This window comes from Rhamphochromis longiceps, linkage group LG6 (genome assembly GCF_057381845.1).
Source record: "Rhamphochromis longiceps isolate RC_006_pf linkage group LG6, R_longiceps_female_GT1.1, whole genome shotgun sequence".
Classification (NCBI taxonomy): Eukaryota; Metazoa; Chordata; class Actinopteri; order Cichliformes; family Cichlidae; genus Rhamphochromis; species Rhamphochromis longiceps.
The window spans coordinates 23,441,781-23,458,039 of NC_140562.1; the positions used below are offsets into that span (position 1 = coordinate 23,441,781).

At 37.5% G+C, this 16,259-nt stretch overlaps 1 protein-coding gene across 1 annotated transcript; it reads right to left on the reverse strand.

Moving 5' to 3' along the window:
- Positions 1-1,035: 1,035 nt before the first annotated feature.
- On the reverse strand, positions 1,036-8,210 carry ufsp2 (ufm1-specific peptidase 2). Its single transcript, XM_085409801.1, has 12 exons — positions 8,096-8,210; positions 7,815-7,896; positions 6,257-6,440; positions 5,404-5,470; positions 4,818-4,972; positions 4,526-4,718; positions 4,128-4,274; positions 3,868-4,032; positions 3,636-3,760; positions 3,478-3,554; positions 2,753-2,877; positions 1,036-2,657 (listed from the first exon to the last, which is right to left on the reverse strand). Exons 1-12 carry the CDS (start codon positions 8,096-8,098, stop codon positions 2,571-2,573), a joined length of 1,410 nt encoding a protein of 469 aa, XP_085265927.1. The 5' UTR covers positions 8,099-8,210; the 3' UTR covers positions 1,036-2,570.
- Positions 8,211-16,259: the final 8,049 nt, after the last annotated feature.

The window sequence follows — 16,259 nt, forward strand, 5'->3', positions numbered from 1 at the left end:
TTTATCGCTATGAGGGTTATCAGAGTTTGATTATTTCATAAAAACAATAACAGCGAAAATTCAGCCGCTGATTTGCTAAATCCGATTATTTCAGCCAAAGTAAGTTAAACTGATCAAAAGTAAATTTATTTTTTGGTACTGAATCTAACAATAACTATTTGTGTTATATTTGAAGGTATTTGGGATAAAATTCAGTTAACATACAGTTTACAAAATGGTTTCTTATTGAGTAATATTAGGTAAACTTAATTTATATTGTATTATTTCTTTCTCATGATTTTGAGTGATAGAAAACATGCGCATTAACAAGACAAAACTGATGCAACTGATACACTGGGACAACAGAGTATATGACATATAATATACTTGAATTTGAATCACCTTTATTCCGATTTCTATCCTTTATTTATCGTTTGTTACTCTTCCTGCCCCTTGTATTTGTTTATGCGTGTCTACTTACTAAAATATGACTTAATACAATGATGTCTCTTCATGTTTTATATTTTTCACCTTTTTTTCTTGAGGTTATAAGTTTTGTTCTTTATAGACAATAAAAATTACTTTACTTCCTGCAATCTGGCCACTCAACTTACTGTCTGTTTTATGCAGAAAACAAACAAAAAGAGAGTTGCCCTGTGTTGTGTGTTTTTATCTTTGTGCACAAATTTCTAACCTACTTAAGAAACATGTCAAGAGACAGATACTGGAGACAAACAGATGGGAGGTCATTAAGTTTCTCCTGGGGATCCATTATACGACAGTAACTGCTCCCCCTAGTGCATCTCCATTACCAAGAAGAGGATTATCTGGAGGCGCGTCCCCTGAAATCACAATTTGTCATGGTTTTACTCTTAATAACATAATTAGACCAAGAAGTGACACACACTAATGAAATGCCGATGTCCTGGGACAATAGCACTCGGGGGGATCTGTTGTATAAACCTGTGACTGGTCACTGTCATATAATTTACATGCCAATGCAGGATGGGTAGAAATGAGGATTGAATAGGGGGGGGTTTCTTTATTTGTCCCATACTCAGACAATGAAGGCATAAGTAACTGCAAATTTAGTATGAAAAAGATGAAAAAAGTTAATAAATCTCTGTTTTCTTTGAAAGAAAACCATCCATTTGACTGTGACACCTGGCTAATATTGGAACTTCAGTTACGAAGAAGGACCATTTTCCACAAATAACTTTTTCATTAACCATTTTTTTTTAAACACGAATACCTGCATATCCTACAAACTGAGGGTTAGTTTCAGTGAAATGTATTTTATTCATTAAAAACAGAGTTAATTTCTTTGTTTCAACTGTAACTTGTTTCCAAATGAATACAGAATACATATTTGTACAATGTGATGTAAGGTTTGTTCTTTAGTCGTCTTATGTAGGACTACACCAACTAATTATTTATCATATAAATAGTAATATTGTAGCACAGATTCAACAAGGTGCTGGCAACATTCCTGAGAGATTTTGGTTCATATCCTGGAAGTATTGATCAGAAGATTACACTGAGGTCATAAAAGGATGGACATGGTCAGCAGCAATGCTCCCCACACCATTACACCACCATCAGCCTGAACTATTGACATAAGGCAGGATGGAGCCATGATTTCATGCTATTTACACCAAATTCTGACCCTACCATCCAGATGTTGCAGCAGACATCAAACTCTTCAAACTTCTTTTTTCCAATTTTGGTGAGCCTGCATGAATTGTAGTTTCCTGTTCTTAATTGACAAAAGTGGCACCCAGTGTGGTCTTCTGCTGCTGCAATCCACCTGTTTCAAAGTTCAACACATAAAAGATGCTCTTCTGCATATCTTGGTTGTCAACTTAAAGCAGTTTGATCATTCTCTTCTGGCATCAGCAACATACTTTCACTCTGAGAACTGCCACTGACTGGATAATTTCTCTTTTTCAGACCGTTCTCTGTACTTGTCTGGCACTAACAATCATGGCATAAAATCACTTTAATCCCCTTTCCTCCCCATGCTGATGCTCAGTTTGAACTTAAACAGGTCGTCCTGTCCATGTCTACTTGCCAAAATACATTGAGTTGTTGCTATGCAACTTGCTGATTAGATATTTGTATTAACAAGTGGTTAAACAGGTATACCTAATAAAGTGACCAATGAGTGGTTTGCCCGTTATGGCATTTTAGCAAGGACTCCATCTTTCATGGTAGGTTCATATGTCCACCAGGAACAAAAGGCAATGAGAAAACTGTTTAACTGTTTGAAATGAAGTAAGATCAACGTATATAACTGAGCATAATTGATATAATTGATGAGCCTTTGTTATATTAAACCATGTCAAACAATGAAAGCACAGTAAACAACTATTTTCTTATTTCAGTACAAACATTACTTCCAACTGTAGCTGCAAGTTAATCATTTATGCAGGACTCAACCAAAACCAAAGCCTTTTACATACAGTAATAACACATTTTACTTCAGTTTGCAAAAGTTGACACGTGTTCATAAAGAAGGCGAGTTAGAGTGCTCCTCCATATTTCTGAACATGATTCACTGAAATGAGATCCATCTGGCAGGCTGAGGGAGCTCAGATGACCTTCGGCCTCTGAGGCAGACAAAGATTATAATACGCAGTTTGATCCCAAAAGTCAGGTCCTTTCCAGCCACACCAGCCCTGGAAATATAACAGCCACACCAAGATCAGCACAGTGTGTGGGAACCTGCTTTTCAGACTGAGAATTGCTGGCGGTGTGAATGCTTTTCCGTTACCTTGTCTGTGATAACCTGCAAGTCCTCTGCTCCAGTGTAATGAGGATCTAGGATGAGGTAGCGGATCTGCCCTGTGGTCTCACTCCAAGCCACACCCAGGATAGTGTGAGCTAAAACGCCTCCTCCTGCAACACAGAGCAAACAGCAATGTAAGTTTGAACAAGCTTTGTCTATGTTAGCTATCAACAGTACAGGCTTCTGAAAATAGTCAGCTCCCTCCTTTTCCAAATCCATAATCAATAGAATACAATTCATATTTTTGGGCCAATTAGTAAAATTCTTAAGATGACTGTACGCACAAATCCTGGAAATGATAGCAGGCTCTGGTTTTCTTTGAGTTTTTGTGGTGATGTGACTTTAAAAAAAAATGTTTTAATGTTTATATGTGGTGTTTATAGTGAGTTTTATGTTGTCATGCACTGACAGCAAAATTCATGACAAATTTCCACTACTTTGTAATGGAAATGAAGTTTATTGATTATAATGAACTCCCTTCTTTACCAAATCCAAAATCAATAAGCTGCCAATTAAAACAAAACAAACAAAAAAATCCTGGGAATGATAGTGGGCTTCTGCTTCTCTTCAGGTTTTTGCGGTGAGGTAACTTTTCTATATTTGGATAATGAATTATAAAAATAAGGCTTATCATAAAAAATATCAAGAAAACAAAGTTTCTGTGAGGTCATAAAATTAATGTAACTGTAACAGTTTGAAAGTGAGCTCACCAATCATGACTGGAGTTCCTTCAGTGAGGAAGTGGTTGGCCAGTTCTCGGCCTTTGGACGCCAGCTCAGCTCCCTGACTACAGAGAAGGCAGATTAGTTGTCAGATATATTAAAATCATCCACAAACACATAATCATTCACAAGAAATGCAATCCCACCTCACAAACAGGATCTTGGAAGTGAGCCCAAGCAAATGACTCAGAACAGCCTGAACCTCAATGGATCCAATCCACTGACGTGACCCGACGAAGGATGCCTGCTTGTCTCCAACATCCACTAAAGCCTGGAAAGCAGAGAACCAGACAGCTTGGACATGTCTGATAACATTGTAAAAAAAAGAGGAAATGTGGGCATATCTTGTACTCTGATCATATTTTATAGGGCAACTACCTGCTGGATCTCCTTGTGAGTGGGCACAGGCAGCTCTACGTAACCCTGCTGCTGGAACCAAGAGCAGATAGTCTGCAGGGAGCGATAAGCACAGCCCCAGCCATTGTCATCTACACGGTCCTGCATGTAGTGGTGATAGCTGTAGATCCCCTGGACCAAATACACCTTGAGAAAAGAAAAAAAAAAATCTTGCTGTGTTCATCTATTTCTGCAAATGAGCAGAATACTGTTAAGGATTTAAAATAAGTAATTAGATATACCTTTCCATTATCTAGGGTAGGGTGCGTGAGAGCCAGATGAGGGTTTCGGAGATAACCGTCTTTGTAGGGCTCATTGGGAAAGTGGTAAGCGTTGGCTCTTCTGAAGTAAGGCCTGTCATCTGGTAGCTCAAACTGCTGATGCAGCTCCTATTCAGACAAAATAAAGTTTCAAGGAAAGGTCATTCATTCTTTTTGTCCTTTCTTTAAACAAGAAAGCACAAGTTGAACTCATTGGGATTAATATGTCTATGATGATAGAAGTTCAGTCTGCGGTTCTTACTTTACTTTCCCAAAAAGTTGATTCTGTTCATCTGGACGGAGCTCTACATCCAGATGAAGTGAATCAACTTCTTGGGATTTCCTTACCTGGATGATTGAGCACATGTTAAGACACTAACCTTACGTTGTGCTACTAGCTGGCTGTCAGGCACTCCTACTGGATAAACCACAGTCACCAGTCCTTTTGGTTCTGGAAGGAGGAAGTGGACCGGTTCAGGAACAAGTAATGTCATTCCCTTCATGTTCTGAAGAGTCACTTTCTCCATCTCACACAACTGATGAGTTAGTGCCTCAATTAGCTGCTCGCAGGCACTGCAATACCAGAATAAAAAAACCCAAAAAGTAATATTACTGTAAGAGACGAGCTTTGGTTAGTGGTATGAAACCAGATGTTTTGTATAAAAGACATACTCCTTGATTGTATCGCTGCGGCCGGTGCAGACAACACAGTCTAGTGGAAGAGTCACACTCACAAAGTGGGATTTCAGAACTGTTTTGGTGAGGATGGGGGCTGAGAGGGGGCCTGGCTTTGTCACCTCCGTCATCAGACGAAGGTTTATGACACTCTGAAAGGGAATAAGAGTGAATTTATATTCACAGGTAAACGCAAACGCCATAAAGACAACTAGACATAAAAAAAACCGTTATGATGAGAGCTGAAACAATCAGCCAGTGGCATAGGTTCAAGTCGCATCTGCAGTGAACAGCAGGTTGACAAAGACAGAGCATGCCTGGCCTGTGGCAGCAGGACTGAGCCTGCTCTACTGTGTCAGCACTTTTATCATGTATTGTCACTGTGATATGGACTATTGTGACTAGACTGGATCAAAGCATCACACTGGGCTCAGGAAACAGTGCTATTTTCTCCTTTCTTTCTTTTATAAACAAAAATTGGTCAGATAATTAAAAAAAAATCACTGTCAAACTGATTATAGTCTTTAATATGGCTCCATATTATTCACAGAACACAAAATATTGCTGATTATTCGATACGTACCGCCACCGAACTTTTTTTGCTTTTCTTTTTTGATGATTTTTTCCCAGAACTCTCTTGTTCGTCTGCCCTGAAATAAAAAACAAAACAACCCCCCCACCACACACACACACACTTTTCAATATAGCCCAATAAAATACAAAGAAACAGCAATGACAATAAAAGAGGTCCAGAACAATATAGGGAAACACACAAACACACATTTAAAACTATAAACCAAAACAGAGACTAAAACAGATGAGCGCAAATCAAAGTGTCAAACACATGAATGCATTTATTCCTATAAAGTTCGTAGTATGGAGTGCATAAAATGTATTACATGACCACAGATGTCTGAAATTTTACATAATATCTGAAATTTGCTGTGGGTGGCTGCAGCTCAGGGATAGAGTCTACTCTGAAGGTATCTGGTAGTTTGAAACCTGGCTGCTTCAGTCTGCATGCCAAAGTATCCTCGGGCAAGATACTAATACTAAATGTTCTACTTTAGCTTCGCATTTTTTATTTTTTTTACCTTCATCTATTCTGCTTTAGATTTTTTTTTCATCGTGCCACTAAAAGATGCAGATCAATATGTCACTAAAGACTGTGTTCCTGTTGGTTAGTTGGTAGCAACAGTTTTAGTGTGTGGTAGTCGTCCTAAAATTTCAGACATTTTTTTTATAATTACATCCCAAATTATCTGTGGTCCACAACTCTGAACATCTCTCACTGTGCAACAAGGGACCACTGTTCATGAGCCACAATCAAAGATATTGTCTCAATTCTTGCATGTCAGTCAGCCTTCTTCTTACAAAATAAGATGAAGAATCTATTCAAGAGAGAAATAATGCACTGTAATAATGTCTGTACTTACTGTATCCATTGATGCATATCTTCACATAGTGTACTTGGAGTTATTTCTTCAGGTGTGGCATAAGCATCTTTGTTTGGCCATATAATAACAGGACTGTCGCTCACTGCCAGAACACAGGATTCAGATTTCACCTGGGAGCGAAGAGTCTCAAACGTTCTCGAGATGACATTTCGCACCAGCTGCTCTGTAAGAAGAAAATAGCGTTTCTCTTTAACATTCCTACAGCGTTAGGGTAATAGATTTGTATGGCTTGAGTTCTGGAATTTGCATTTGACCAGTTACTGCCACTCTGTTATAGAATTTACTGTTTCTAGTACACTAAACGGCTACACATGTATACATTTTACTTTAGTTAACTAAATATCTTCTAAATGAGGACATCCAAAGTAATGTTTGGGGGTTTTGTCTTAGAAGGCCATCATTACATCAAGCATGTATATTGAAATTATATTCCTGGTAATGTGGGTAAAGTTTGAAATAGCATTTAGTCTGACTCAATTATAGCAGGAAAAATGAATAGAAAAACTGCATTTTCTATAATCCACACGGGATCAAATATATAGATAGACCCCCACTAATATTTGGTTAAGTGTCACTTAGTGAGTTTCATCGTGGTACCCAACAACAAAATTCTGGCATAATTCTGTCTAGATATTTGACCACTCTTCTTGGCAGAATTGGTAGAGTTCATTTAAACTGGTTGGTTTCCTGGCACGGACGCAGATTTAAAGCATAATCCACAAATTTTCAATAGTCCTTCAGTTGAGCTTGAAGGTACCGATTTTGGAGCAAGGGCTTCTTTCTCAGTCTAAGCTGATGTAAAACTCTCTTCATTGTGGACAGTGACGCTAGTGTTCCAGCAGTTTCTAGTTCATAGGAAGTTTGAGCTTTGGTCGTTCCTGGGTTGTTCCTGAGCATCCTAACCAATTTCCTCTAATCTAAGGGTGATAGTTTGAGTCTTCTACCAGACCATGACAAAGTGGCGACATATGTAAATAACATGTAATTATGTACAGTTGTTTGAAGTGATGATTATGGAATCTGCAGTTGTTTAGAAGTGGCTCCATGAGACCTTCTCAGCTTGTGTAAATCTGTAATTCTCATTCTTAGATTTTCATGGAGCTCCTTTGACTTTCACAACTACAAAAAGAAACTACAATTTATTAATCAATCATGATCTCAAATGAGAAGGTAACAGGTTTTAGCCCCGTCAAGTTAAAATACATTTTAGAACCTTAATCTCCATTTATTTAAAAAAAAAAAAATGAAATGAGTGTATTTATTTATTTGAACTTCACACAGGGTTTGACTCTGTGTTTAGTAGGAAAAAAAACCCAAATAAATATGCGCACACACACAATTATTATTATTTTTAAGTCTTAAAAATGTGTGCTGTGCTCGGAAGACAGCACTTCCAAGAAATCATTAAAAGCCCCAAAATATCATGACATTCATGCGCGAGCTGAATGGATGCAAACCACTTACCACGACTGTGGATGTTTTAACTTTACGTGTGTGTACATTTAGACATATTGTTAAAAATCGTTTCTGAACACACCATCTGTGCTGTCCAGCTGACATCTGAACTCCAGCAGACCTTTGACACGAAGAACGGTCGCAGTCTCGGAGTCAACAACGACCTGATAGCACACAAAACGACAGAAGTCAGCGGCTGGTTGGGGGAATCATCTGACAACGATTGTAATTACTCTTTTAGCGTTACTGGCTAACTGCTAAGCCACGAACTGAAGAACCCACAAGATAGACTTACTCGTGGGTCTGAACACAGAGGAACACAGACACGACCTCGTTTCGATAACTTAATTTCAGCAACCTTACCATTTTGGAGTTCTCAGCCTAGCAAAGGAACTACACTGTTTATTGTCAGTTGTTTCTAAGCACTGGGGGCTGACATGTCTACTAAAGCAAAAGTTCAACGTGTCTCTGGTTGGGGCTTTCTATTGGGCCACACTGGCTCCGCCCATTTATGGTGCATTTATAGTAACTCGTAAGTTCGGGAACGTTTTCTAGATAGTTTGTCATACACGTCTTCACAATATTTCGTTTTCTTTTATCAGTTTTTTTCCCTTTTAAATTTAAAACGCCTATAAATGTATTGTATATTACCACCTATATCCTCCCGAGAACCGAGGAAAAGTGCATCTTCTAGTTGAACTTTTGTTGTGAAATGTGAATCCCCTGAGATTCACATTTACTGCATGGATTTTTGTAGTTCATCAGATAAGCAATCATATACTCAATAGTTTACAAAAAAAATAATAATTAAAAAACCAACACCCAACATTAGTCTATCTACATCTGGGGTAAAATTAGCCAATAAGTAAATAAAGGCACTTATAATCCTCCTCAGTCCTCCCTTAGAGAACGCTAAATCTTGTGCTTAGTCTCTAATGCACACTTTACTCCATCTAATTAGTCTTGCTTCACTGCCCATGTTCCCCTTCTTATGCAACATTTGACACAATGTGTCAATATTCTTCTTCTTATTAATTTTGTTGAGATATTTATTTTGTATGGGTGTGTGTGACTGTGTGTGTGTGTGTGTGTGTGCAGGGGAGGAGGGTATTAAAAACAACAATAAGTGTTTTGTAACACTGTAAGTGCTCACAGTCAGACACACACAAAAAAAGGTTAAAATGTGTTTCTTGGTGCATTGCCAGTTTATCTCAGGATATTCATAAGAGCTATGTGAGTTAAGCCAGAAGTGTAAGTGTAGACAAGGCTTTTGATATTTTAAGTTGCTGTTATGCAGGCTTAAGTCATAAATTGTTCCAAACATCACTGCCAAAGCTCTTCTAGTCAAAGGCAAATAAATTAAATCAGCATCAAGGCTCGGCTTGCAGATAAATCAGATTTACACCCTCTGATTTATAAAATATAAAGGACAACTCTTCAGCCTAAGAATTATAAATTACAAGAATATCTGTAAAAAGGAGGATCTACTGAAAAAATATTCCCATTACAGACCTTTTCCACCCCATTTTAAATTGTATTAGCTATTCTTAGCTGCTATGTCAAAGTCAAATAGCACAAATACCACATGCCAGGAAGTGGGGTTGAAAATGAGGACAGTTTCAGGTCACTGATGTTTTGTCCTAACAATGCCTCTGGATAAAATCAAGTTTGTTAGGATTACTGGAAAACAGAGATGAAATGGTTCCTCTTGTACACGCATGCAAAGTCAGTTGTCTAAATCTAACAGAGTGTCAGATAAAATAAAATAAACACACCTAACAGGTGCAGTGTAGGGAAAAGGTATTTGCCCCCTAACTTATTTCAATTTCACTAGCAACACTCACGTTACTTTGGTTACTGTTGACTAAAGAAATTACTTAGTTAGAGCCTGTCTGACGGAGTGAAGTCGACTAATAGATCTCTAAAGGCAGCACATCATGACAGAAACAGCTGAGAAGCAAAATCAGTCACATCTATTGGTCTGGGAAGACTTTCAAAGCCATTGTAACTCTTTGGGATTCCAGTGAACTTATGGTGAGAGCTGAAAACTCTGCTGACCAAAAGAAACACAAAGGCTCGACTCACATTTGCCAAAAAACAATATTTTCAGGATCCCCAAGACATTTTGGAAAACAGTCTGTGCACTGACGAGACAGAGGCTGAACTTTTTGGAAGGTTTGAGTTACATGTGCATAAAATTAATAGCATTTCATAAAACGAACATCACACCGACAGTCAAACATGGTGCTGGACCTTAAACAGGCCATTTATGCTTGAAAACCTTCCAGTGTGGTCAAAATAAAACAATTCTGCAAAGAAGAGAGAAAGTAATGACTTTTTTCCACACAGAGCCAGGTAGGTTTGGATAACTTTTTTCTCTAAATGAACAAAGCATTTTGCATTTTGTAAATGTTATCTTTGTCTAATATTAAGATTTCTTTTATCTAAAACATTTATAGAATATTCAATATTTCTTCAATATATACACTAAAGTGCTGGAACACAACATTACCACAGTATTGTACTCCAAGTATCTACATTATTAAACAATTCTTTGTGCCTAAATGTGGCAATCTGCTCCAGGATGTTCCCTCTTATCAAACTGAGTCCGGCAGCAGCAGCATGCATTGTAACAGTGTGAAGTCATGACTCTTGAGTTCCCGTGGACTTAGTGTGCTGAGGAAGATTTGTGATGAGATTAACTATCTCCCTTTGTATCATAAACAGAGCATTAAGATCTTTTCAGTTATATGCTATAAATATTAGAGTGTGAGCGAGGAATGATTATATGGCAAGAACTCACATTACAAATGCACATTCATCATATGTCCATAGGCAGAGTTTATCTTTGGAGCCTTTTATTTATGTGAAAAGTGGCAGATGTGCTGGGATGTAAAAAACAAAACAAAAAACCCCAACTTCAATATATATAAAGAATTTTTGTGCAGCTGTGATGAAACATATAACTATTTTCAGGGTAGCCCATTTTGGCTTTCTAATGAGAGTTATATAAAAGCATTTCAGTATCAGCAGTGTGATTATTTTCTTGCTCCTTTTGCCGAGTGGCTGGTGATTGTAGACAAGCCATGAAGGTTCAAAGCTACATTTTTACAAAATAGAAGCGCAAATCTGTCTTGCACACCTATGTGAGCAACGACAGAGTGGAAAATTGATGTTATATGATAAAAAAACAAAACAAAACAATTGTAAAACAGCCACTAGCTTCAGATTAATGTTGGAATCACTTGTACCAAATAGCCACTGAACGTAGATTAGGGAGGTTTTAATGACCACTTTGAACAAGAGGAATGATTACCGCAAGAATCTCATGTTTCAGTGCTTCTATGAGAACTTGGTAGTTATTTTAAGGCCCACTTTAAAAAAATCCTTTAAGTAATCTTAAAGCCTCACAAGATACTTTTTTTCAAGTAATATCAAGAAGAGAAACATCTGGATCATGTTATGCTCAGAGGTCTCACAGATGAAAGAAGTAGCTTTTGGCATCTGTGTGCTCTCTCAGAGCTGAAAGATTAATCTAGTTCATGAAAATCTTCTAATTTGTCTATATCAGGCAATGTAAGCAGTATACAGTAAATACTTTATGTAACTATAATTACATTTTCCTGCCTGCCTTTAGATTATCCAGCCATTAAAGCCACTATTTGAGTTTCTTTCCCAAATGCCATCAGATAATGTCAGAAATAATTTGAGCATTGCAGTTTCACTCTGCTCTCAAACATTTGTCACCTGCATGGAACTAAAGTCCAAACAGTTATAAAGAATATTATATCTTATTGGCTTTCCTACAAATGTTAGGGAATGCCAGGGGTAATTAAAAACAACAAGTAGAAGAGAGCATTGCATGAAAACCTCCTTTTGCTGCAGGATATCAAATGAGCTTAGCTTCACTTGATTGGTCTCCTATTGAGGCATGAGGTCTGCACACTGGTCCTAGTCATTCCTCAACACTAAGAGGCTCACCACAGGGCACCATCTGAGGGACGAATAGAGGCAGGCAACAGACGAGGAAAAGGAAAGCATACTTTTCTGTTCCTTATGCTGCATTAAAAAAAAAGTACATATATATAAATAATTTAATCACAAATATTATATTTATGGATTTCCACTTCATGCTGTGTCCCAGAAATTATGATATTTGTTTAACTTGTCAACATAATGAGGCCAATAATAAAATAAAACACAATTTATCAGTAGAATATTCCAGTATATTAGCTTATTCATTCAGTCACATAAATGGATTTCCCTTTACAGATTTCTCTATATTTATGCTTTGCCTGAATGTACTTGGATCAGCTGGATGTTATGTTTATGTCTCCAAACATGGCTGTTCCCAAAAAGGATGCTGCAGAGTGCCCTCTTGTGGACAAACTGTGTAGCATCAACTCTTATAATATGGTTGAAGGGTGTTTCTCCCATCTCTTCTTTACTCTTTAGAATTTTTCATTTATTCCCTGTTATAAATTATACTGATACATGAGCAAATAGCTAATATCTGGTGTAAATACTGGCTTACCAATAATCAGCTGGGCTTCAATATGCAGTAAGGCTGAAATGTAATTATGCTGCCTAATGGCTTTCACATTTACTGCTATTACAGTTTGCTGATAAAATGTTTCTTATTTCCACTTCTATGACTTCAGGCTTTAACGGTGTAGCCATAGATGGAAATATTGGAGGATTTCATGCACGGAAACCAGATTCCACAGAATGGAGGAGCTGGACTTTCTTCCCTCTTTTTCCAACCTCTTCTAGGTATTTTATTTTATTCTATTAACTGATATCCTAATGACATCATAGAGCTCTGCATGAGCTCTCTCTCCACCTTCCTCAAATTTCTAGCACAGACAACCAGAAGTAGCTGTGAGATCAATCTCGGTTCAGTCCTGTGATCATTGAGAGGATGAATGAGATGTTGAAGATATCATGTCATCTCTTATTAGCACCTCTTCTTTCTCTGAATTTGGATCCTTAATCATAACAACTGCACTTAGACGGAGAACCATTTTCCACTTTCCCCTGTCGCCAAGGTGTTACTTGAGAACAAACAGAGCGAGAAACAGACCTGCCTGCTGTGTCAGTCAGCACTTCTCATTTTATCTGAAAGATGTGTTGAAACCTGGTGGTTACTCCCTCAGTGCAAACATGGCTCCTCTGAAAGAACACACTGATAAGACACAGAGTAAAACAAAGCCGAAATTAACACTGAAACTTTTCAGCCAGTCATGACAAAGATGTTTGTTCATGCCAGCGCAGCTGGTGCTCTCTCCACTGGGTCCTGGTGAGAGGCAGCAGCAGCTGTTACCTCTGAGGTAGCAGATGGGTCACTAAGACCTGGGGAAAAAGATCTGCTTCAAGATGTTGCCCTCCAACCCCATATCAGTGCTCCGAGAGGCAAATGCAAACGAGCAAGTCACTGGCTGGATAGCTGTGATAGAGGCTATATTATTAACTTAAAGTGAATTAGAAGTCGTTGCTCTGGACTTGTTGTAAAGCATGATCTTGTTTCAAGCTAAAAATGTCTGAAAAAAAATCACACAAACGCTGCTACATGTTAAAAATATTATTCAATTGGTCTCCATTAGAGCTGCTTTTAAGTAAATTTGCTTGTAAGGGGGGGGGGGGAGTGTTTGAAATGTTAGCTAACTTTTGTGAGCCGGCCTTTGAATGGAGTGGTTTTACTCACCTCAAAGCAGTTTTACACAACAAGCTTTAACAACAGCAACTTTAACAAAAAGTTAATTGTCTTTCCCAAAATATCTTCATCATGAAGATGGAGGAGCTTGGGATAAAACAAACCAAAACAAAATTAGGAAATGAGCCACATCCTGAGTCTTGTGGCTCAGGAGGCTTATTCATCAGAACCCCACAACTGGGTGCAATAATTTTAAGTTAAAAGTCATTGAAAGTCTTTAGAAACTCCAAATGTAATTAAAAGATTTGGTTCTCTTTCTTAAATCATATCTATAGGGGTCGAAAGGGTCAGAAAGCCATCATTCTTAAGAAGTACAGCACCAAGAGACCAACGCCTACAGTAGTTTTAAAGATAGTCTGCACAGTTAGGACTGTGTGGTTTCAAAATGTTTTATCTCATTCGTGAATAAATTCACGATCAATGTTTGGGTCTGTGTTAAATGACAGGTTTTGTTGTATTCATGACCAAGATTGGGTGATTTTTTTTTACGACTACAGGAGCACGTTCAGTAAAAGAAATCATTCCCACCTGTGGCCGTCAAACTCGATGGCTCCTCCCCATGACTAATCATGATTACAGACTGAAACCTGGATTATTCCACTTTCCATTTTCTTTTATATGAAGAACATAACTTTAATTAACTTCGGAGTATTGATTTAATATATTTTAATTATTTTTTTTAATAAATATTTATTCTATTTTTCTGCATTTCATATTGTGATTTTGTTTGTGTAAAATAACTAAAGTCAATTGATTTATTTTAAAAAGGCAAATAATGATATTTCTATTCATTAGCACCTTTCTGTATTGACTGGTAGTAGATGCTACAACGTTAAACAGATTGACTTTATTTGGTATTAATATTATTTAACCTTTACACAAGCATGATACTGCGATTCTTGAGATTAAGAGACACCTATACACATAGCAAAAATCCACAAAGTGCATTAAGTATACCAAATATGCAATAGATAAAGAGGAACATACTCAAATCTGTCAACTTCAGTGGCAGTAAAGCCTAAAACATCAGTAAAAGTGATTGTCCAGTGGTATTAATGGCACTGATTTGCACTGAAGCTGCTTTCAGGTTAGTTAAAATCATCTTAAAATTCATTGACTTTCACTGAATTTATTTTTATTTTTATTTATTTTATTTATTTATTTTACTGCATGGCCAGATGTAGCTAATAAGCCACTATCTGCCTGTATCACTAACTTTAGCCTTCCTTCAGAGCATCCATGCTCTTGTCATTTCAGTTAAAGTACCATGAAACTGTCACATGTAACATAACTTGCACATTTTAAATGAGTAGCTTTTTTTTTTTAAATTCCCCCCCCCCCCCCCCCCTTAGGTTGAACTGTTAAATTAATTACTCTAGTGGGGCGCCCACCCTGGGGCCTGATGAAAGGGTTCCTCCTTTAATCTCTAACCTATAAACCTTTTGTTTTATATGGTAGCAACATCTTTGGTCTTGACCTTAAAAGAAGCTCAGGGTTATATAAGAGAGAGTCCCTGTGAGAAACAAGAAAAGTCCCATGTGACAATACTATTCATTATTTAAACTCTCGAAATTGATTTATGGTGTTGTAGTGAAATTGCTTGCTTTTCAGACCAAACATGGCCAACAAGCACGAGTTTAGCCTTGTCATAGCCAACAAAATCTATTTTTTTCCACAATTTTTTTTATAAATGATCATCTAACATGTCCAATCCTTTCTGCGCCTTTCCCCGACCTTCAGTAGAACAGACCTAATTCAACTCACACAGGGTAACATCTTCTGTGGAAATGTGATCTCATGTTGCTCAGACTTCATATATTTACAAGACTGAAGCACATTTGTGTTTTTGTAAATGTGCCACTGTTAGACAGCTGCTTCATGAAACCCTTGAGTTATCTGTGGTTGATGTAGCCTCGAGCAGAGATGAGGAGGACTCACTTGTTTTTAACATTAGTCCCTTTCAGCCAAACTGGATGCAATGGCATCAGTTAAGTTATCTGTACAGCTTTATAAAACGTGTATAGGCATGGGTGTGAGTTAAACAAGTTGGGGACCATCTTTAAATCATTGTGCTGCTCATAAAGCATGTAGAAATACTGCTTTTCATACAGTCTTCCGCTTAAATGAACTTTTGGTTCAATAGTTTGTGTAACGATTGCAAGTTGCGGCACCACAAATTGTTTAAGACTTAAGACCCTGTAAGAGTTGCAGTAGTGACATTCACTCTGTCAAAACAGATCAATCGGAAATTTACTGCCCAAAATGTAGAAATGTTTTTAAAGCACTGTTCGTGAATCAAACTTCAATTCCCTTCATGTATCTGACAAGAAAGCTTTGGAAAGTGTTCTCGGTGAGGAAAGCTTTAATGCGCTGATCCTGATCATGACTTATTTATTTATAATTTTATGTTGGATAGAAAGTTATTCAAACAATTAATTTGTCCAACAGCTGTAAATTACAAAACGCTTAGGAAGGCTTAAGTCGTTGGTTTGAAAAGACAGGACAATTGGCTGCATTGGCCTGATCTTTCTCATAATTACAGTACAGCTGATCGTTCGTACAGGAAATACTGGTGAGATTCTGGAATGAATTAAACATGTGCAGATAACATGAGTGACAAATACATTATTAGAGTAAGCCATGCGAGATTTGTAATGCCAAATAAGATAATAAATGTAAAATGAACACCTTTCAGCGCAGAGCGGGGATATAACAGAAGTGTGGTTAACCTTATACGTTACTAGTTTTATTTGATGGTTCCCTGTCGGGCTAAAGTGAAAAAAAATTTTTTGCATGCGACGAGTCGTCTGGAAA

Bases quoted from the DNA above. Each gene is read 5' to 3' on its own strand.
- ufsp2 (XM_085409801.1), bottom strand. The intron at 3,761-3,867 runs GTAGTTGCCCTA...TCTGCTTTCCAG, and splicing joins CTCACAAGGAGATCCAGCAG to GCTTTAGTGGATGTTGGAGA. The intron at 3,555-3,635 runs GTGGGATTGCAT...CCTTCTCTGTAG, and splicing joins TCCAAGATCCTGTTTGTGAG to TCAGGGAGCTGAGCTGGCGT.